General features: G+C 46.9%; 1 protein-coding gene across 9 annotated transcripts in view; it reads left to right on the top strand.

Annotated features, from left to right (window-relative positions):
• LOC148220029 (transmembrane protein 161B-like) overlaps positions 1-23643 on the top strand; it is a 169575-nt gene that overhangs the window by 36523 nt on the left and 109409 nt on the right. For 7 of the 9 annotated variants that reach the window (XM_088155441.1, XM_088155439.1, XM_088155440.1 and 4 more), the window contains exon 2: positions 19116-19219. In XM_088155441.1, coding sequence (XP_088011567.1) covers positions 19146-19219 — 74 coding nt within the window. In that variant the 5' untranslated portion in view covers positions 19116-19145. Of the gene's footprint in view, positions 1-19115; positions 19220-23643 lie in introns of those variants that run through there. The other 2 variants (XM_088155450.1, XM_088155447.1) reach the window with 2 other exon arrangements.

Genomic DNA, 23643 nt, shown 5'->3' with positions numbered 1-23643 from the left:
TTATGGTTTTATTTTTGCCCAGTTTCAACTTTGATTCATGTTGCAAAGAACATATTTGTCTTAGTTTTGATTTGCCAATTTAAATAAACTCATTTTTCTGTTGAGACAGAACCAGGAGCAAAAGAGCAAGGCAGGCCTGAAACTTAAGAGAGTATAAAAAAAATTTATTAACTACACAACAAAGGGGGGGGGGGGGGAAATTCAGAATAAGATTTTTCTCAGACTACTCCTTCCTTCCCTTTCCCAACCTTCATAACAACAAAACAAACATACAACAAATACTTCGTCAGTTCCCAATTTAGTCTTTTTCAGTTCACTTCTGGAGAGAGAAGCCTCCTTTTGTTAAAGCTGTAGGAATTTTTTTGCACAAGGAAGAAAACAGTCCTCTCGTGGTTTCATTTTTCACGATTTGCATCTGCCCAGGAGCCTGCAATCGTGACACTCCTCCCAACTCCACAGCCTTCCCAAAGCTGTTGATGTGGGCCATGTCTGTCTCATGGGGTATTACTTTTAAGGATGAAATCTTTCACAGCAAAGGTTCTCTTCATTTCTTTTCTCTCTGTTCATGCTTCATCCTCAGAAAACCGAGATCCCCTTCTTTCCTCTGGGCAAAAGATTTTCAACACAGGTGCTTTTTGGTCAAATCATCCATCAAATGGAACGTCTCCACCCCCCCATGTCTTTTTCCATGGTTTATAGGAGTATTCAGTACATCAGAATCAGTTCATTCCTACAATCTTACAAATGGATTTTCAGCCATCTCAGCATCTCCTCATTCTCCTTCCATCTAAAAAACTTAGCTCTTACGTCACTGACTTCAGAAATCTTATTCCCTTTCATATTCAAGGGAAGGCCGAAGGCTTTGCAAATCTTATCTGAGCACTAAAGAGTTTAACACAACTACAAATGTTGGGCCAAGCTCAGGCCACGCGGGGGGGGGGGGGGGGGGGGGGGGGGGGGGCGGCTGAGGTGTTAATCAGCCTTTCTGGGGCTGGGCTGCAGCCCCAGACTGCTCATGGCCACCCCTGCTTCCCAGACAGGGCCCGGCTGCCTCCCCCAGGCCGCGTGGGGGCTGGGCAGGTCTGGCCTGTCCGACAGCAGCGGGAACCGGGCCCCCCACCCCAGAGCCGCAGGCCCCTCGAGGAGGAAGCCATGAAGGTCTTATCAAGGAGCCTTTCCTCCTCCCGGCCATTGGGTCCCCTAGTTGCAAACGGGGCCCAAGCGGCCTCCCGAGCCTCCCCCCGCATGGAGGGGGGAAGCTCGGATTGATGTTACCTGCTCAGCCACCGGAAAGACAAAGAGGCTCAGTTCCGGATTACCTCCTTCAAAATGTGTGTTCACAGAGCGAACTAACTTTCTCTAATTGGCTGTTGAAGGTGTCCCAAGCCCCACAGAGGAAGCTCCCTTAGAGAGAACTTCTCTCTGAGTTTCTTCTTCCCAAGTCAACCCATCACAATATTCTATCAATCACATTCTCCAGATTAAACCAATTATTGTTCGCCCATTCCTCCCCACCCTGGGATGGTCTAGCACTATATTTAGCTAGTAAAGCATAAAATGCAGCTTTATCTGTTACAGTGGAATTTTCAGTCATTTTATGAAGGGATAGGTAAAAACCACAACAGGGAGGTCTATTGCTTAAGTTACCACACACAGAGCGAAACAACTTTCTCTGTGTGCCCCCCTGTGCGGGTGAAGAGACCGGAGCTGCTTGGGAGGCACTCCTTAGTTACAAAACATCGGGTTGTCTCTTCGCTACACCAAGTAGTCAAATTTCACACAAAAACAACAAAAAACAACAACAACAACAGTGTCCATCCTTTTGCACCAGTAGATCTTTGTGAAATTCTGACGACAGAGCCCTCAAACGAGTGTGGGGATGCTCCACACCAAGGTGTCTGCAGTTTGCGGGAAATCAGAAATATCCCCCTTGCTTTCTAGACAGGCTCACCGTTTCAAGGTGGTCAGCTAGGTGTGGCTGGAGCAATATGTCCTTCCCCTGCTACAAATTACAGACAACCTTGCATCCCTTCTGTCTGCCAGAAAATCCTGTCCATGACCCAATTTAATGTCATGATCCACTATTAATACAGAGTGGGGGTCGTGATGGTTTGTTTGATCTCAGAGGTGCAAATAGGCAAATAGCAGGCGACAAAATCAGTTTATTCAACAACAGCAATGCATTTTCATTAAATGCCAACAACTCAGTTGCAATAGAGGGGAGAGATATAGGAAACGAAGTATAGAGAGAGAGAGAAAGAGGGGGATGGGAAAATAGCTACCAACACATGAGACGGACCTCGTCATGGGCCAGCCAATAGACAAGGCTTCATCCGTGGGGAATACTCAAGGATCTTCTCCAGAGGGTCACTCTTTTATAGTCCTTCTCCAAAGCGAGTGGCTTCTGGCCAAGAGGTGGGGAGATTTATGGACCATTGTGAGGTGCAGTCGTGCAGTACATGCAGGCTTCAGTTGGTACCATGACAGCACAGTCCAGTGAGCACAACACACCTGCAAACAGTCACTTGGCAAGCATCCACCTCGGCCAGGCCAGGAAACCACTGTCCAGAGTCAGCCTGGGTGGGGGTCCTTGGAGTCTTCTCAGGACGGTCATGAGGCAAAAAGAAGGGAAACTTCGGACCGATCCTTACAAGGACCATATCAATTTATGGGGCACACTTTAAGGATTATAACAGTTTAAACAAAAACTTTCTTTATCTTTGAGAACAGAGGTTTTTCTTCTTCTCTTTCCTGGGGAGCAGCAGGGGTCTTCTTATTTTCTCTTTATTTAAACCTATGGGATTACAGCTATTTCAACATCTGCTTACTTTAGCACAACTGCCTCTGGTCATCTCTACAGTTAGAAGATTTATTCACCCCATAATGCCTTTCTGAGTTATAGGGAAACAAGAGTCTCTTCTCCACAGCTTAAAAAAAAAAGACAAATTTCAGTCCATGACTCTCCTCCTCTCATCTGGGACCTGACTCTTCCTTTTGTCTGACTTAGGTGCTTTTATGTTGTTTCTGTGCGTATCTTCATCTTTGTCCTTTTCTTTCACTCAGGAGAGAGAACAAAGTGTCTGCAAGTCTCATTCTGGGCAGTGAAAGAGTTAATAGCTTGACCGGGCCTACAGATGGTCATGTGATCTCTTCCCGGCTGGGCTGGTGGCTGGGCCAAGATAGCAGGGGCCCAACAAGAAACGGTGGTGGCTTGTCTGGCTGCATGACTGCATTTTGGCTTTTGTTGCATTCAGTTCCAGAGGTGGGCTGATGGTCTTTAGTAGCTTTGGGGGGCCCCAGCCAAAAATGGGGCCCGGTGGGCTTCCCAAGCCCTGTGTCAGAGACCCCACCCGCCCCTGCCCAGCCCAGGCCAGTGTTATCTGTACTGAGGCTGGAAGGGAAAGAGAACTTTCCCAGGGTTTTTTGTCTTTACATGTGTGTTTCACAAAGGCACATAAACTTTCTCATTGGTGTAACAATGTGTTAATATTAAAAATCAGACACTGATTGGTCCTTGTCAGGTCCAAAGGAGACTGCTCAGGTTCTGGCAGAGAACTGTGTTAGGAAATTTATACGAACCACCACAAATGTAAATATGAAAAACCCCAGGAATCGCTCTTTTTTGTTTCCGACTCTTTGAGCATGTAACTAGTCTGGCTGGGGCAAGGCTGGGGAGGGGAGGCTCTTTGGCCACTGAGATCCTGGCTGCTTCCCCCTCCCTACCCAGAGTGGCAAAAATGCTGCCACTGCTAACACCCCTGGGAGCAGCTCCGGGCAACCGAGCCCACCCCCCCACAGGCGCCTGCACAGCCTGGGGGAGAGACAGCTGGGCCCTGTCCAGCAAAGCCTCCCCCCTCCGCTCTGATATAGTGATGGCCAAGCGCCAGGCCTGGGAGCACCTCCGGGCAGGGGTCTCTCTGCTGCACCCCTGCTGCCAGGCGAGGGGCTGAGCCGGCCCCCCCTCCTTGCCTGCTAGGCTGGGGGAGGGAAGACCATCAGCCTGCGGCTGGAATTGAATGCAGCAAAAGCCAGAAAACAGCGATGCAGCCAGAGCAGTCACCAGCGTTTCTCACTGGGCCCCGGCTATCTTGGCCCATCCCCCAGCACGGCCTGAAATACTCCACCCCAACTGCTCCAGCCACTGCCCAGGCAAGATATTACCTCTTTCAATACACAGGTGAGACCTACAGACATTCCATCCCTTCTCGAGTGAAAGAAAAGGACAGTGAAAGACAATCAGAGAAATAACCTGAAGACACCAAGGTCAGTGAAGTAGAAGTCAGGTCTCAGATGGAAGGGATTGATGGAGATGTCTCACTCTTGGGCTGAAATCCTCTTGTAAGCTATGGAGAAGATATGATTGATTTATCAGACTTTTTTTCCCCCTGTAACTCATGGAATGCATTATGGGGTGGATGAAATGTTCTAACTGTAGACATGAGCAGAGGCATTTTTGCTAAAGTAAGCCGATGTTGAAGTAGATATGATCCTGTGAGAAGTTTGAACAGAGGAGAGAGGACCCCTACTGCCCTCCAGGGAAGGAGAAAAAAGACCTCTGTTTTCAAAAGATGAAGAGAGTCCTTGCTTGAACTGTTAATCCTTAAACTTATGTGCCCCATAAATTGACATGCTCCTCAATCACAGTTGGGGGAAGACTGTCAGTCAAGGATGGGAATTTTACACAGTGATCAGATTTCCATTCTTCTAGGTGGTTGATTCACTGTGACATCAAGGCCACAATAAAACTCTTTCTTGTGGAGAAATCTCCATAGACTGAAGAGAAGTCTCCTCTCCTGTCTTGGTTTGAAAGACAGGTATGGTCTAAGGAAAGGCAAGAGCCCCCTTCCTGAGATGCAGAATGCAACCCCCTCCCTTTTAATTATTTTAGGTCCAAATCAGAGGCCTTCAGGCAGGAGATATGGGGATAAGGGTGTAGAGAGCCTGATGCAGGAATAGCTGGAAGAAAAAGGCCATAGTCAGATCAACTTAGTAAAGCTAGCAAAGTGGGCCTCAGTCTCACGGATACAGTGTCCTTGAGATAGGGAAGGCACGCAGAATTGAGAAAAACATGAATGCCGAAGTGCTTAGCTAAGCAGCACAGCTAGACCAATGATGAGCTCAGATTTTGCACTATGCATGAGCTAATTAAGCACTGTATTTAATCGCCACTCTGCGTATCAATAAACGAGACTTTGCTGATGACCGAATTGGTGTCCGCGTCTCCCTTCTCCGACAAATGGTGAACCCCGACGTGCCCTCCGTCGCTGAAAAAGAAAACGGGGGAGAACGCGCCACGGTCGGTGAAGTAGAGTTGGGGCCTGCTGCAACCGGGTCGGTGTCAAACGACGTAGGGAAGACACCCCCAGGAGCCATAAAGGTGGTCCTGGGCCATACGTGCTGCCGAAGCCGGAGAGTTGCAACAGCGCTGACGACAAAAAATGGACAGGCAAGCAGCATATAATTTATTTATAATACATATACATATACTACATATATACATATATATATACTATATAGTACATATAGATAAGTTAGGGCTGAAAGAAATTAATCCCAGGAAGGACATACCGGGGTTGTTAGTCTGGGGTTATGCTAAAGGTTTATTCTCTAATCCTCACACCGTGCATGATTTAAATGAGTGGCGTAAGTTAGGGGATGCACTGTGGGAGGCGGTATTAGAGGATGATAAAACAGCAAAAAAGCTGGGAAAGATCTGGCAGGTAGTTCACAACGCACTGCTAAAGCAGCAGGCGGAGAGAAGGGCGGCTCGGGAGGCAGTAAAGGCACATAAAAGAAATGATCAGTATGGCGATAATGAGCCCCGAGCACCCAGCACGACCAGAGTTGAAATACCTATCTCTGGGGGGGCGGCAGGAATGACGGACATGGCCAGCTGCGCTTGGCCCTCGGCACCCCCCTTAAAAGAGCTTGAGGAGGATTCCGCCGCGGCGGCGGAGACAATTGCAGAAGGCGGAGTAACCCCGCCTTCCGACAGCGAAGGGCCCCAGACCGGCGGCGAAAAATCCCCTTGCCGGTCTGAGCCTACCGCCCCTAAGCCCACCGTGGAGCCAGCTCCGGTCCCTAGGGCGGAAAGCAACCTGTGGGAGGAGATGGCTAAACGGCGGGGGGAGGCGTGGAGTATGCTAGCCAGACACGGCTTGGAAACTGGGGACGAAAGCGCTGTTGACGCAGCGAAAGCCTGGGTTTTCCCCGTCACGTACACCCAAGGAGTAGACCAGCAGGGACAAGTTGTGCAAGTGGGAGAATATTCGCCCCCCGACTGGAAGCTGCTAGCCCAGCTAAGACAGACAGTGAGTCAGTTTGGTTTCCGGAGTGAGCCAGCTAAGCAAATGCTAGATTTCTTGTTTAATACATACCTGCTGTTGCCAAATGATATGAGAAGTATAGTGAAACTGATTTTCACGCAACATCAGCAGTTGCTATTTAACGCGCATTGGCAGGCTCTTGTTCAGGAGTCAGTTGCAACACAGAGGGGCCCGGGAAATCCGTTAGCTGGAATTACCATAGACAAACTAATGGAGTTAAGACAATACCGCAGGACAGAGGCTCAAATGATTTCGAGACCCGACAAAGTTAGGGAAGCCGTGCGTCTAGTAAGGAATGCCATCAATCAAGTCAAAGATAGCTCAGGCATACCCATGTATATGGGGATAAAACAGAGAAGAAATAAATCCTTTGGGGACTTTGTAGATAAGGCTGCTGCTGCTATTAAAAAGGCAGGAGTCCCAGAGTATATGAGAGGGGCGCAGGTTTTCTTAGTTAATGCACTAAAAGAATTAGGCTTAGGGCTGCAGAAACAAGCCGAGTCCACACAGTCACAGGTGTTAGCCGCTCTTGCTCCGCTCCGTGCTTCTACGGCGGCCCCAGCCACATCGAACGACCACCGGCCTCCCTCGGCGCGCTGCTACAGATGCGGGTGGATGCGGCGCGGCCCGACGGGCGCCGCCGATCAGCCCCCGGCGGCCGCCGCCATATTGGCCCCAGTCACAAGTAGCCGCCGTGACACCAGCGCCATCTCCTGTCTACAACCAGCCACAACAGGGAGCCTGAGACTCGACCTAACAGCCGCAGTAAAAACATCTTTGATGACAGCTCGCTCCGTCAAAGTCCCAACGGGAGTTTATGGCCCAATAAATATCAAAGGACAAGCTCTTAGAGGACTAATAGTGGGACGCTCGTCAAGCTCCATTGTAGGACTATTTGTACTACCAAGTGTCATCGATGCAGACTACACGGGAGAAATACAAATAATGGTTTATACTCCTTTTCCTCCTCTGACAATTGAGGCAGGTCAGCGTATTGCTCAATTTATTCCACTTCCACAGTTGAGCCGGGGTGTTCAACCACAAAGACAAACCCCACGTGGAGACCAAGGATTCAGATCATCAGGTATTGCTATGCTCACAATGGATCTCCATACCAGACCCAAAAAGGAGGTGAAACTAACCTATGCAGGAGAGACAATAGAAATGATGGGACTCCTAGACACTGGGGCAGATACCAGCATTGTCTCACCAGAAAAATGGCCCCACAACTGGCCATCGCTGCAGACCACGGATACCGTGACAGGTGTCGGAGGATTCACCCTTGCCAGAAAAACTCCTCCAATAAGGGTCACTATAGATGGGCAAGATTTGGTGACTGTGTTGTCCGTAGTTGCGTTACCACCATCGGTACATTGCTTGATTGGAAGGGACATTTTGGCTCAGATGGGGGTCGTTTTATCCAACGAGCACCCTTTGGGGTAATTGCCATTGCTTGGACTTTCCCAATCCCAATCACCTGGACTACCAATGAACCGGTAATGGTTAAGCAATGGCCTCTAAAAAGGGAAAGTCTAATACAAGCACATCAACTCGTAAAGGAACAATTCCAACAAGGACATTTAAAACTCTCAACAAGCCCATGGAACACGCCAATTTTTGTGATCAAAAAGAAGTCAGGAAAATATCGTCTTCTGCACGATTTAAGAGCAGTAAATAATCAAATGGAGGCGATGGGGGCATTACAGCCAGGCCTCCCCAACCCAGCAATGCTCCCACAGCATTGGCCTCTTCTAATCATTGATCTAAAAGACTGCTTCTTCACTATTGCCTTACACCCTCAAGATACTAAAAGATTTGCGTTCACCCTACCAGCAATAAACAGAGAAGAACCTGATAAACGGTATGAATGGACTGTTCTTCCACAAGGAATGAAAAACTCGCCTACCCTGTGCCAACTGTATGTTGATGCCGCATTACAACCATTGAGGATACAGTGGCCCAACACAATTATTTATCATTATATGGATGATATCCTCTTTGCTCAAGAATCAGCATTTACAGACACTCAGGTGCAGGAAATTCAAAGCACCCTAGCAAAGGCATCCCTCATAATAGCTCAAGAAAAAATACAGCGATCCACACCATGGAGGTACTTGGGGTGGTCTATCACAGACCAAATCGTACGGCCACAGAAGCTCCAGCTTGCAACAAAGATCACCACTCTAAATGAGGCACAGCGACTGCTAGGAGATCTACAATGGCTCAAGCCGATTGTTAGGATACCCAACTCCTTGCTAGACTCCCACAGGCCACTACTTAAAGGAACTGACCCAACCGCACCCGTAACCGTAACCCCGCAACAACAGGAAGCCCTCAAGGGTATTATACGCTACATCGATGAGGGGTTTGTCTCCCGCCGAAATATCTCCTCGCCCATCGATCTTACCATCTGGAGTACTGCCAACCACCTACTCGGTGCACTCACACAGCTACAAAAGAAAACACGGGAGACACGGGTACTAGAAAGAACAGCCTCTCAGCAGCCGTCCTTGTTGTGCGTGTGGGGGGTCATGGTGTGAAGCCTGGGTAGCCCTAAAGTGCGGGGGCTGTGGGGACTGCTCGTGGGTGGAACAGAGAACAGTGTTTAATTTGTGGTGCTGGAGGTGTGTCCTGGGGTACAATGCAAAAATGTGTATTCTATCACCATCTGTTAAAATGTGGGAGGGGTGGTGATCCTTATCTCTGTGGGAGATATCCTCTGCTGATGTGCCATCTGATAAGATGGGGGGATGATCATCGTTATCTATTCACAACCCATCCCTCCTCCAGAAGATATATTCTGTTAATGGGCCATTAAGTCCTATTGTGTGACTGATAAGATTACATCACCCCATTGGGAGATGCCCCAACCAGGGGCAGGAGCCAAGCCTTTCCTACCTAGATAAAAAACTGGGGTTTGGGACCCGAGGGCAGACCTTTCCACTGGATCCCAGAGGAAAGTCGGACCTTTTTCCACATCATCGCTGGATCTTCGGAGGAAAACTGCACCTTCTACAGGAGCACTGCTTCAACAGAACCACATCTGTCATCCAGGAGGACTGCAGCCACCATTTATACGGACTGCTACCAACACCCTGACTGACAGGGTGTCAGGTTGTATTTCTGACTGTGTTGGTGGTTGTTTCTTTTATATTATTGCATGTATTTTATTTTTTTTTTTCTCTTTTCTCCTATTAAATTGTATTACTGACTTGGAGTCTCGCACTGGTTTTACTTTCAAACCAACACATTAATTGGCGCCCAACGTGGGGCACGAAGGGTGCTGAGGAAAGTCAGTATTACAATTTTGTTTTCACCATGATTCTCAACATGCTTACATGGGTTTTATATCTTGCTCTCTATATTTTTCCACACATGGGGAACTATCTGCCAGCTGTAATGCTCCTGTGTAGACCAGGATATGGTATAAAAATTGCTTTACTGGCCTATTATGTCTACTGCATGATAACCTCTGAGGCAATGAACATAATCCGGAATATATACTCGACTTTGTTTGCTTGTCCTAGTCTAGGTTGCTACATCCGGGGTTTTAACAATCACACCCAGCCCTTGGGGGGAGGGGTAAAGGATGATTTTTTCCAATCTTTCCGGCCTGATACAGTAGTTTTTGGAAATGTTGAGTTCCCGCTGGATGCTAAGGACAGCACAATATTGTTGTTAGTTCTGCTTTGTCTCCTCTGCACAGCCTTTACAGCCTACAACATGCTTAGAAACAGAACACTACATGGCGTATTGATGCGTATTCTTGAGGAAGAGGGAAAAAGAAACAAATCAACTTCGTCCACGACTGCACAGAATGTCACAAAGAGGAGAAGAACCAAACAAAAAGCAACAGTGCCCGTGTCTATGCAGACTGCCACAAAGGAGGAAAAAGCCAAAAGCGAAGCAACAGTGTCCGTGTCTACGCAGACTGCCACAGAGGAGGAAAAAGCCAAAAGCAAAGCAACGGTGTCCGTGTCTATGCAGTCTGCCACAGAGGAGAAAAAAGCCAGAAGCACCATCAGCATCTCCACACAAACCATCACTGAGCCAGAACAGCCTAGACCAGTAGCAGTTGCGCCCGTTCAGAAGAAGAAATCAAAGAGCAAATCAGTTCGCATAGTGACTGACGAGGACGTGGCAGGACCTTCGCACCCAGCAGAAGTGACAGAGCCAGAGATCATCACTCGCTCTCTATCCCTGGGTGAGCTGCGTGACCTGCGGAGGGAATTCACCCGCCAGACAAATGAGTCCATCTTGACCTGGCTGCTCCGCATCTGGGACGCTGCAGCCAATGACACCATTCTGGATGGATGTGAGGCCAGGCAACTGGGATCTCTGTCCCGGGATGTGGTCATTGACCAGGGGATTGGGAGAACCCAAGAAACTCTCAGCCTCTGGCGGCGACTGCTGACAAGTGTGAAGGACAGATACCTTTGTAAAGAAGATCTTCAGGTGCACCAAGGAAAATGGAGCACAATAGAACAAGGTATCCGATGCCTGAGGGAATTGGCCGTGCTGGAGATCATTTTCTCAGAAGATGAGAGATTTCCTAAGAGCCCAGACTGTGTCCGGTGCACGTCACAGATGTGGTTGAGATTTGCACGACTTGGACCAGAGATGTATTCCCGTTACCTGGCAACGCTGCAGTGGAGGGAAGGTGAGGACATGGTAGGCGTCTTGGCCAATAAACTAAGAATTTATGAGGACACTGTCACAGCCCCATTTCGTACCCATGTCTCATCCGTGGAAACACGGCTGGTGGAGCAAGTCCGAAGCCTGATTGAAGAGGGCCATCAGAAACTAAAAAAAGAACTTAAGGAAAACAACTACCAGATCTCTCCTGAACCAACAAGAGTTTCTGCCATTAGGAGCCGGCGTTCCTCAGGCAGGGAGAGAGGACACACTCCACGAGGTAACCTCTGGTTTTTCCTTCAGGAGCATGGAGAAGACATGAGGAAGTGGGATGGAAAACCCACCTCCTCCTTAGCAGCCCGGGTACGGGAGCTGAAAAGAGGGACACCTACCCCAAGAAGTTCATCTAGAGTCAATGCTGCTCCAGTCTCTCGTGTACAGAACTCCAGACAGTATCAGAATGATGATATGACTGATCCTCTTGAAGGAACCTCAAGAACCTATTTACAGGGAGAGAGCAACGTGTACCAGGATCAGGAATAGAGGAGCCCTGCCTCTAGCCAGGTAGAGGAGAGGGATAATCGGATCTATTGGACTGTGTGGATCCGATGGCCTGGCACATCCGACCCACAAAAACATAAGGCTTTGGTTGACACCGGCGCCCAGTGTACTCTGATGCCATCAAAGTATGTAGGAGAAGAATCCATCTCTATTTCTGGGGTAACAGGAGGATCCCAGCAGCTGACTGTAGTGGAGGCCGAAGTGAGTTTAACTGGGAACAGGTGGCAGAAACACCCCATCGTGACTGGCCCAGAGGCCCCATGCATCCTTGGCATAGACTATCTTAGAAATGGATACTTCAAAGACCCAAAAGGATATCGCTGGGCTTTCGGGATAGCTGCTGTAGAGACAGACGGCATTAGAAAACTGAGCACCTTGCCTGGTCTTGCAGATGACCCCTCTGCTGTGGGACTACTGAGAGTTGAAGAGCAACGGGTACCAATCGCCAGAACAACAGTACACCGCCGGCAATACCGTACTGACAGAGACTCAGTGATTCCCATCCATGAAATGATCCGTAAACTGGAGAGCCAAGGGGTGGTCAGCAAAACCCACTCACCCTTCAACAGCCCCATCTGGCCTGTGCGTAAATCTGAAGGAGAATGGAGATTGACCGTAGACTATCGTGCATTGAATGAGGTGACTCCACCGCTGAGCGCTGCTGTGCCGGACATGCTGGAACTGCAGTACGAGCTGGAGTCCAAGGCAGCAAAGTGGTATGCCACTATCGATATCGCCAATGCATTTTTCTCCATTCCTCTGGCAGCAGAATGCAGGCCTCAGTTTGCTTTCACCTGGAGGGGTGTGCAGTACACCTGGAATCGTCTGCCCCAGGGGTGGAAGCACAGTCCCACCATCTGTCATGGGCTGATCCAGGCTGCACTGGAGAAGGGTGAGGCCCCCGAACATCTACAGTATATCGATGACATCATTGTATGGGGCAGCACAGCAGGGGAAGTCTTCGAGAAAGGAGAGAAGATTATCCAGATTCTGCTGAAAGCTGGTTTTGCCATTAAGCGAAGTAAAGTTAAGGGACCAGCTCAGGAAATTCAGTTTCTAGGAGTCAAGTGGCAAGATGGACGTCGTCAGATCCCAACAGAGGTAATTAATAAGATCACTGCTATGTCTCCACCTACCAACAAGAAGGAAACACAAGCCTTCCTAGGTGCCATAGGCTTTTGGAGAATGCACATTCCTGAGTACAGTCAGATTGTGAGCCCTCTCTACCTGGTTACCCGCAAGAAGAACGATTTCCACTGGGGCCCTGAGCAGCAGCAAGCCTTCGCCCAGATCAAGCAGGAGATTGCTCATGCAGTAGCCCTTGGCCCAGTCAGGACGGGACCAGATGTGAAGAACGTGCTCTACTCTGCAGCCGGGAACCATGGTTTGTCTTGGAGCCTGTGGCAGAAGGTGCCTGGTGAGACTCGGGGTCGACCACTGGGATTCTGGAGCAGAAGCTACAAAGGATCTGAAGCCAACTACACTCCCACAGAGAAGGAGATCTTGGCCGCCTATGAAGGAGTTCAAGCTGCCTCAGAGGTGATTGGCACAGAAACACAACTCCTCCTGGCACCCCGACTACCAGTGCTGGGCTGGATGTTCAAGGGAAAGGTGCCTTCCACACATCACGCCACTGACACCACATGGAGCAAGTGGATTGCCCTCATCACTCAGCGCGCCCGTATTGGGAATCCAAATCGCCCTGGGATTCTGGAAATAATTACAAACTGGCCTGAAGGTGAGACTTTTGGATTGTCTTCTGAAGAAGAAGAGGAACAAGTGGCACGTGCTGAGGAAGCCCCACCATATAATGAGCTACAGGAGGCTGAAAGACGATATGCCCTCTTCACTGATGGTTCCTGCCGAATTGTAGGCACTAACCGGAAATGGAAAGCTGCAGTATGGAGCCCCACACGACAAGTTGCACAAGCTACCGAGGGACAAGGTGGATCGAGTCAGGTCGCAGAGCTAAAAGCCGTCCAGTTGGCTTTGGATATTGCTGAACGAGAGAAGTGGCCAAGGCTCTATCTCTACACTGACTCATGGATGGTAGCTAATGCTCTGTGGGGATGGCTGGATCGCTGGAAAAAGGCCAACTGGCAACGCAGAGGGAAACCCATATGGGCAGCTGAGATTTGGCAGGACATTGCTGCCCGAATAGAGAAACTGACCATAAAGGTTCGACACGTGGATGCACATGTACCCAAAAGCCGGGCTAATGAAGAACATCACAACAACGAGCAGGTGGACCGAGCTGCCAAAGTGAAAGTATCACAGGTGGATCTAGACTGGCAGCACAAGGGAGAATCATTCCTAGCTCGTTGGGCCCATGATGCCTCTGGTCATCAGGGGAGAGATGCGACGTACCGATGGGCCCGTGACCGAGGGGTGGACCTTACCATGGACAGTATCTCACAGGTCATCCACGACTGCGAGACCTGTGCCGCAATCAAACAGGCCAAGCGGGTAAAGCCTCTGTGGTATGGTGGACGATGGTCAAAGTACAGGTATGGGGAAGCCTGGCAAATTGACTACATCACCCTTCCCCAAACCCGCCAGGGCAAACGCTACGTACTGACCATGGTGGAAGCAACCACAGGATGGTTAGAGACCTACCCTGTGCCTCATGCCACTGCCCGGAACACCATCTTGGGCCTAGAAAAACAAGTCCTTTGGAGGCATGGTACCCCTGAGAGAATTGAATCAGACAACGGAACCCATTTCAAGAACGGTCTTATCAACACGTGGGCCAAAGAACATGGCATTGAATGGATATATCATATTCCTTACCATGCGCCAGCTGCCGGGAAAGTTGAACGGTGTAATGGACTCCTTAAGACTACTTTGAAAGCACTTGGTGGTGGAACCTTCAGAAATTGGGAAATGAACTTGGCCAAAGCCACCTGGATGGTTAACACTCGAGGGTCCATCAATCGAGCCGGTCCTGCCCACTCTGAACCCCTGCACACAGTGGATGGGGACAAGGTCCCAGTGGTACACATGAAAGGTATTTTAGGAAAGACTGTTTGGATTAATCCCACCACAGGCAAAGGCAAACCAATCCGTGGGATTGTTTTTGCTCAAGGACCTGGTTACACTTGGTGGGTAATGCAGAAAGATGGGGAAACCCGTTGTGTACCGCAAAGAGACCTAATTTTTAGTGAGAACTGTATGTAAGGTTTCATTTTGTATTATATATCTGTAAGAGGGTATTGGTTTGGGTGTGATGTAGATGGTAATAGAATAAGGGGTGGATTATGTCCTGGGGTACAATGCAAAAATGTGTATTCTATCACCATCTGTTAAAATGTGGGAGGGGTGGTGATCCTTATCTCTGTGGGAGATATCCTCTGCTGATGTGCCATCTGATAAGATGGGGGGATGATCATCGTTATCTATTCACAACCCATCCCTCCTCCAGAAGATATATTCTGTTAATGGGCCATTAAGTCCTATTGTGTGACTGATAAGATTACATCACCCCATTGGGAGATGCCCCAACCAGGGGCAGGAGCCAAGCCTTTCCTACCTAGATAAAAAACTGGGGTTTGGGACCCGAGGGCAGACCTTTCCACTGGATCCCAGAGGAAAGTCGGACCTTTTTCCACATCATCGCTGGATCTTCGGAGGAAAACTGCACCTTCTACAGGAGCACTGCTTCAACAGAACCACATCTGTCATCCAGGAGGACTGCAGCCACCATTTATACGGACTGCTACCAACACCCTGACTGACAGGGTGTCAGGTTGTATTTCTGACTGTGTTGGTGGTTGTTTCTTTTATATTATTGCATGTATTTTATTTTTTTTTTTTCTCTTTTCTCCTATTAAATTGTATTACTGACTTGGAGTCTCGCACTGGTTTTACTTTCAAACCAACACAAGGTGTCAAAGTGACGACCTAAGAAATTCAAATTGGGGTCGGGCCCTAGAAAAAGAAGCAGGAGTGCCATATGCCCAGGTACGAAACCTATACGAGACACCAGAACAGCTCCTGTTAGCTTGGGCCCGGTGGGAACTTACCAACTGGATTAAGAGGCAGCACATCTATGCAAATTCGCACATTATCGCTGCAAGATGCAGACATAAAGTCCCACACCTGCCTTGGCCTCAGGTAGGACCAATTAAGCCCAGTACAGACCCAGAGGAGGTATTAAATCAAAGTATAGAAGAGGTAAAACAACTGCAGATAACAGGGAGCAATACAGGGCGTAAAAAGAATAGGCCGCCAAAGAAATCAAAATGATGATCATTACACTGCTTATGCTTGCTAACTTTGCTCGCACAAAATCTTTTCCAATGCAGCATGCACCTCAGGAAAACGTATGGGTAACATTCACTAACATAACAAGACAAGAATCAATCTGCTTAAGCCTAGGGGGAGTACAAAATCCTTTTAAAACCTGCCTAGTAAGGTTGCCAGTATGGTTGCAAGGAGTTCAAGGGAATGTGCTGCATGAATTTATCTAACCACTCTGAGTCCATCCACAAAAAGATACAAAACATGCAGCAGAAATTACACAACCTAAAAGAAGAAGATGGTTAAGGCATTGACGAGTGGTTAAAAAGCCTAGGTCTTGGGGGATGGATTCGAACCGTTATTAAGTATGCTATTATGGTGTTAGATATATTCTTGTGCTTAGCTTTATTGCTACCTTGCTTGATAACATGCTTACAAAATTTTATTCAAAAGACTGTCAGCAAAGCTTGGCATGCCACTCTTCTAGCTCAAAAAGAAAACGGGGGAAGTGTAGAGAGCCTGATGCAGGAATAGCTGGAAGAAAAAGGCCATAGTCAGATCAACTTAGTAAAGCTAGCAAAGTGGGCCTCAGTCTCACGGATACAGTGTCCTTGAGATAGGGAAGGCACGCAGAATTGAGAAAAACATGAATGCCGAAGTGCTTAGCTAAGCCGCACAGCTAGACCAATGATGAGCTCAGATTTTGCACTATGCATGAGCTAATTAAGCACTGTATTTAATCGCCACTCTGCGTATCAATAAACGAGACTTTGCTGATGACCGAATTGGTGTCCGCGTCTCCCTTCTCTGACATAAGGGTAACAGTTCTTTACTGATATCTAACAAGGCAGAAAAACAACAACAGCTATAAAAATTGACAACAGAACAGTATAGCTCAGTTCCAGTCCCTTTTGGCCGCAGGCCGTCTCCCTGTGCTCAGTTACCAGTGCTGTGGGGGCAGGGCAGGTCCCGCGCAGTTGAAGAGGGCTGGGTGATGGCGGCGGCCCAGGGGTGAGAGGGGATGGGAAAGTGACTCCCCCTCACGGTGTCGGTCGTGGTGCTCAGCAGAGTGTCCGGAGGTAGTAGGGTGAGATGGGAGAGCAGCAGAGCGATGTCCAACGGCAAGGAGCGTGGATCTCAGTGCTGGGATGGCAGGGGAGATGACAGATCGGAGCCCGGGCTGTCCTCCCACTCCAAGAAGCCAAGCGAGAGTCCCCCGCTCCAGACCCCCCATCCCACCTTTCCTTTTCTGGTTCCCCCCCCTCCCCCTCCACCCACCCCCCTACGAGACAACATTATCTATCGTGTTAAGGTGTAGCCACAGCTACTTAGCATAACAATGGAGAAATTCCACAGAAAGAAAAGGGAAGCATTCAACCCCCAACATCTCTCTATGTAAATTGGTGGAAGACTATTTTTAGAGATGGTAGACTGATTGATTTGTTTCTTTACATTGTCAGTGTAAAAGAAAAGAATTTGTGGGGGGAGAAGAAGTGTTCTGAAAATTTTATTCTGATTCTTCTTATTTTATATTGTAGTTTCTAGTAATAAAGATTTATTTGTACCCTTCAAAGTTTAAGCCTGTTTTGCCTTCCTCCTAATCCTATCTCACAGCAGGAAATGAGTAAATAATTCTAGTTGGTGCACTGGCAATTTAGCCAGCGCTAAATACACCACAATAATTGGTGCATTAGCTGGGAAATCTGAAATTGGTGAACCAAAACCACTACAGTACTTCATTTGGTTTGTGATGATTTCTGGGAGGACTAATTAAATTACTTTCCTAGGAATGGAAGTAAGACAAATGGGCTTATATTTTCCTGGGTCTTCTTTTGGGCCCTTGTAGATGGATATTTGCCCTCTTCCAGTCATTAGGGACATTCCCTCATCTCCATGGCTTTTCAAAGATTATAGACAGTGGCCTTGCAATAATGTCAGCTACTTCTCTTTAACACTCCAGTGTGGATTCTTTCTGGGCCCGTAGATCTATGTGGATTGAGCCCTCGAAAGAGGCCACAGACCAGTCCTTCATTACTGGTGGGTTGACACATGCATTGTAGCTACTTGATCCTGTGATCTGGGGTCCAGCTATGCTAGTCAAGACAGAGGCAAAGAAGGTATTAAGAACTTCTGCCTTGTCAGCATTATTGCTGACTAGTTTCCCTGCCCTGTTTAGCAATGGGCCTATATCTTCCCTGTGATTCTGCTTACTGCTCATGTATCTGAAGAACACTTTCTTGTTCTTAACATCTCTGGCCAATTTCAGTTCTAGCTGAGCTGTAGCCTTCTTGGCTGCATGCCCTAGCAATGTTCTTGTAGTTCTCAATGGCTATTTGGCTGCCTTTCCATAGCCAGTAAGCTGCTTTTTTCTTTTAAGCACACCCAAATGCTCATTGTTAAATTGTGGTAGTCTCTTGTTTTGCCTCCTTCCTTTCCCTTTGTAGAGGATTATGGTGGGCTGACCAAGCCACCCTATCACTTCCCCTACTCAGCAAGATAGGGGGAGAAAATAAGATTAGAAACATGGGGGTCAAGATAAAGGCATTTCAGTAGGATATATTTTGTCATTAAGATATTATTAACTAGCAATATCCAAAGGTTGATGTTTAGGAATAAGTATGCATATAAACATTCTTATACCACTACTGAAATGTGGTATTTTGTGTGTTGATTGAAAATGTGCATATGCTCCTTTTCATGAGAGAATATTTTGAAAAACATATCAATTTCAAAAAGTGATGTTATTTCTTTGTTTTATATTTGATGTTTTTTAACTTGCTTATATTGGTAAATTGCACTTGTATGTCTACATTTAGAGGTTTGCTTTCTGTTGTTTGTTTTTTCTTTCTTGTGATTTTTTAAAGCATGAAAATGTTGCATATAAATAGAAAGATGAATTTTGGGTCATAAATGCAAATTTTATAAATGAATGTTAATTTTTAGTAGGTTTGTGCAGTTTCAGTTATTAAATCATGTCAGAATTTAAGACCTCACCAAAAGCAAGACTATAATCAGTGGTGTAATTTTAAGGTATAATGCCTTGTGAAATGTCATGCTGTAATGTGGCCTAACATCAGTTAAATGGAGAAGATCTTGTATTTGAGTTGTCAGATACTATATACATTAGTATTCTTGTGGTTTGACAATGCCTTTTCTTTTTGGAATATTACAACATGTTCTGCGGGATTTCTTGAAAAGTGATACAGTATTGCTTTTCTTCCCCTGCAGTTTAAAAATAACCGAAAATGTTATCCCTACTATATGAAGATGTTTTTAAAATATTGAAAAAAATTGAAAGTGCATCAGCACCTTTTTTTAAACATGCTGATTTGATATTCACTTATTTCTCTGCAGGGTGTGATAGGTGTACAGCTGGTGATTACTATGGTAGTGGCTACTGTCATACAGAAGATCATACCTCACTACTCTTTTGCTTGTTGGCTTCTCTGTGGTGGCAGGTAAGATATGAAAATTTTTCTGCATTGTGTTTGAATATGGTAACACAATTATGCATTAGTGACTTGGTTTAAGACAATTTAAGATATAGACACTCTGGAATGAGTTGCCTCCCCTTATAGTATTAACCAATCTCTTTCCACCAATAAGGAGAACCTAAATATGAGTAGATATAAGTGAAAAAAAAAACCAGTTTACTAACAAGTGAAACTGCAACAGGCAAAAAAATTAATAGCAAATAATCACGAGGTACAAAATTGCTTAGTCTCACAAACCCTATGGGAACAAAGAGAAACCCAAAACGGCAGAATACCCCTCTGTCCCAAGATGGCAGTCTTCACAGGCAACCACATGGTCCAAGACACAAAGGGAAAAGATGGCAGACCAGAAGAAACCCTCCTGGGAAGGTAGAATCTTATGGAGCAGTTCTAGTGACAGATGAATTGCTGGCTGTCACGGGACAAGTGGGAGCTTCAGACAAGCCCTGCCTTAGCCTCAAAACTTGGCAATAGTTTAAATTTAAGGAATCACTCTGGCCCACAAATTCTAATGATGGCAAATCAAATCTATTTCTAAAAAAAATTATTTATTAAACAGACAAGATAACAGGTGAAAGATCCTAATCAGAATTACTTACTGCACAGTATAAAACTAAAGAACTACTAGTAGATTACAACATAACATAAAACAGTGCATGACATCTCAGTACCTAAATTAAAGCTAGCAAAGAAATAGTATAGATTAGGAGTTAAATGTAACTTACCACTGAAATGACAATAATGTACACAGATTCCTTCACTAAACCCCCTGAGGAATAACTGCGAAGCAGGCCTCCCTACTCTTGGGAGAAACCACACATTTCCAGGAAAACGTATAGAAGATTTCTGCTTTGTGAAAGTTTGGTGTCACTTTTATAGTTGTAAAGTGAGGTGTCAGTCAGTCAGAAATCCAGCTTATCTTGCCAGATCTCACTTCAGCAGTGAGATGTTTATTGGCAGTTGGGAGATGCCAGACCAGTGTTAACCCCATGGAGCCAAAATTACTCACAAGACAGCTTCTCCTGTTTGAGTTATCTGACCAGTTAACAAACAACAGATAAGCTCTTGTGGGAGGTAAGATGCCCTGCTACACCAGTGTGTGTGAAGTCAGCATCACTGCTTGCCACTTCCTCCTGCCACCTGCTGGACTCTGCTGGTGTTGGTACTGCTGTCCTCGGAGCTGCTGGTGCATGGGGGGAAAAGAAACGTCCTCTTGGCACTGATGTGGGGTGAACCAGCCCTGGGACTGGCTCAAGCTTCACACTGCCAGCAGGGTTTTCAAAATTCACTCCAAAACAGTTTTGGATTTCGAAATGAAGTTTTTCCAAGTTGCTTCTGTTGTAAACCCAGAAAATCCCACCTGAGACAACCTCCAATGAAGTGGAGCTTCTGCCTTGAGCAAAAGCCACCAGGCAAAACAGAGGGCCCTGCTTCTGTGCTCCAACTTAATAAGCCCAGGCAGGCCCGGAGACATTATCCACTTCTTATTCCATATCATCCGATTAATGTCCAAATTAATCTCTTTCAACTGTACACATACATGCATATATACATATAGGTATATACAAATGCAATTATTTCAGTAGCCACAGACCATCCCCCAGGATATGGGACTGAGTTAATTTGGTCCATGACTGATATAACTGCAGCAGTCCATTGTCATTGTCCATGGTAGTTACAAATTTCAGTGGAAGTGACATTCAGGAACCAGCGTTGCATATGCATTTCAATATTACAGGCTGTTCTCACCCAAACTCAAATCCCCCTGAGGTACACAAGATGTGTCCCCATCCCTCTGCATTACCCACCAAGTGTAACCAGGTCCTTGAGCAAAAATAATCCCATGGATGGGTCTGCCTTTGCTTGAGTCAGGATTAATCCAAACGTCTTTTCTAATATACCTCTCATATGCACCACACAGGCTTGATCTCTCTCTGCTTTACGCAGATGTTCAGATTGGGCAGGGCCAGCTCAGTTAGTGGAACCTCTGGTGTTGACTAGCCATGTAGCCTTTGCTAAATGCAGATCCCACTGCTTGAAAGTATCATCACCCATTACCTTCGGTGTGGTCTTTAACAGTCCATTGTACCATTTGATTTTCCCAGCAGCTGGTGCCTGATAGCAATACCGTGTTCTCTAGCCCGGATGTTTATAAGGCTATTTTTGAAATTAGTCCCATTGTCTGACTCAATTCTCTCAGGAGTGCCATGTCACCACAGGAACTGTTTATCAAAGCCCAAGATGGTGTTCCAGGCATTGGCATGAGACACGGAGTACATCTCCAGCCACCCAGTGATTGCTTCTACCATTGTAAGCACGTAATGCTTACCTTGGCAGGTTTGTGGGAATGTGATGTAATCGATCTGCCAGGCCTCCCCATATTTAGACCACCACCCCCCATACCACAGAGGCGTTACCCACTTGGCCTGCTCAATTGCAGCACACCTTTCACAGTTATGGATTAACTGGGATATAGTGTCCATGGTTATGTCCACCCTTCAGTCATATGCCCATCGGTATGTCACATCTCTTCCCTGATGACCTGAGGCATCATGGACCCACCAAGCCAGAAATAACTCTCCTTTATGTTGCTAGTCCAGATCTACCTGTGACACTTCGACTTTAGCAGCCCTATCCACCTGTTCATTGTTGCAGTGCTCCTCAGTAGCCCAACTCTTGGGGACATGTGCATCTACATGATGGATTTTCACAGCCAGCTTCTCTACCCAGGCAGTGATGCCTTGCCACTCTTCAGCAGCCCAAATTGGTTTTCCCTTATGCTGACAATTGGCCTTTTTCCATCTTTCCAGCCACCCCCACAGAGTGTTTACTACCATCCATGAGTCAGTGTAGAGGTAGATTGTTGACCACTTCTCTCACTCTGCAATCTGATTCAATTAATCTTGTTCCTAGGTAGCTTCCACAGCTCACCGCGTAGGGCTCCATATAGCTGCTTTCCATTTTCAATTGGTCCCTACAATATGGCAGGATTTGTCAGTGAAGAGACCATATCGCCTCTTACTTTCTGGTAGCAGGTTATATGATGGGGCCTCCTCTGCATGTGTAACCTGCTCCTCTTCCTCTTCAGATGATAGTCCAAAACTCACCTTTGGGCCAGTTCATGATGACTTCCAAGATTCTAGGGTGATTTGGATTTCCTGTTCAAGCTCACTGTGTGATTAGATCAATCCACTTACTCCAGGTAGCATCAGTGGCATGATGTGTTGCAGGGACTTTCCCTTTAAACATCCAGCCCAGCACTGGCAGTCAGGTTGCCAGAAGCAGCTGTGCTTCAGTGCCAATCACTTCTGAGGCAGCTTGAACCCTTTCATAAGATGCAAGAAGCTCTTTTTCAGTTGGGGTGTAGCTGGCCTCAGATCCTCTGTATGCCCGACTGTCTTGGGTTACATTGTAAGGTGTAACCAAAAGTAAGTATTCTACTACCATCTACATAGGCTGTTAGAATGAGTGGAGCAGTGTTCTTTATCTTCTCCATGACTCAGCCCTGATAACTCCCTCCGAGGAAGTAGCAGCCATCCTGGGGGGGCCATCTCCACTAATGGGCCATCAAGGTCTCACAGAATGACTCATAGAATTACAGCATCCCATTGTGAGATGCTCCGCCCTGGGGAAGGAACCAAACATTCCTACCTGTATATAATCTGAGGCTTGGAACACCACAATAGTACTACAACTGGATTCCCAGAGGACAAGAGCTCAATAACCACCACTGGACCTCCAGAGAAGGACGAGACCTTTTCTACAGGATCTCTGCTTCAACAAGGCTACATCCATCACTCCAATGGGACTACAGTCACTGTTGAATCGGACTGCTACCACCACCCTGACCAACAGGGTATCAGATCATATTATGACTTTGTCAGTTTAAGACAGTGTTTCTGTACTATTGCCTTTATTTTAATTTTCCTATTAAATTGTAGTTCTGACTTGGAATCTCTCTCAAAATATTTGTGTGGAGTTAATTCCTCTGCTTGTTTGCTTTCAAACTAGTACACTGACTCCAGAACCCTAGAGGTTGTCCTTAAGTCTCTCCAGATACCTTCTGCCAGAGGATCCAGGATGGACCATTCTCCCCAGCTGTGGTGTAGAGCATGTTCTTCACCTCTTGTCCTGTCCTGAGTGGTCCAAGGGCTACTGCATGAGCAATCTCTTGTTTTATCCATTCAAAGACTTGCTGCTGTTCTGGGCCCTGCTTGAAGTAATTCTTCTTTTGTGTCAGAAGGTAGAGAGGATTCACAATCTGTCTGTACTCGAGAATGTCCATCTTCCAAAAAACCCATGGCACCTAGGAAAGTCTGTGTTTCTTTCTTGCTAGTTGGTGAAGACATGGCAGCTATCTTGAAAATCACCTCTGTTGGAATCTGTCC

Source organism: Sturnus vulgaris, chromosome W (assembly GCF_052056855.1).
Source record: "Sturnus vulgaris isolate bStuVul1 chromosome W, bStuVul1.hap1, whole genome shotgun sequence".
Taxonomy (NCBI): Eukaryota; Metazoa; Chordata; class Aves; order Passeriformes; family Sturnidae; genus Sturnus; species Sturnus vulgaris.
Note: the sequence above shows the minus strand (reverse complement) of the source record. Positions and strands in the feature narration are given on the sequence as shown.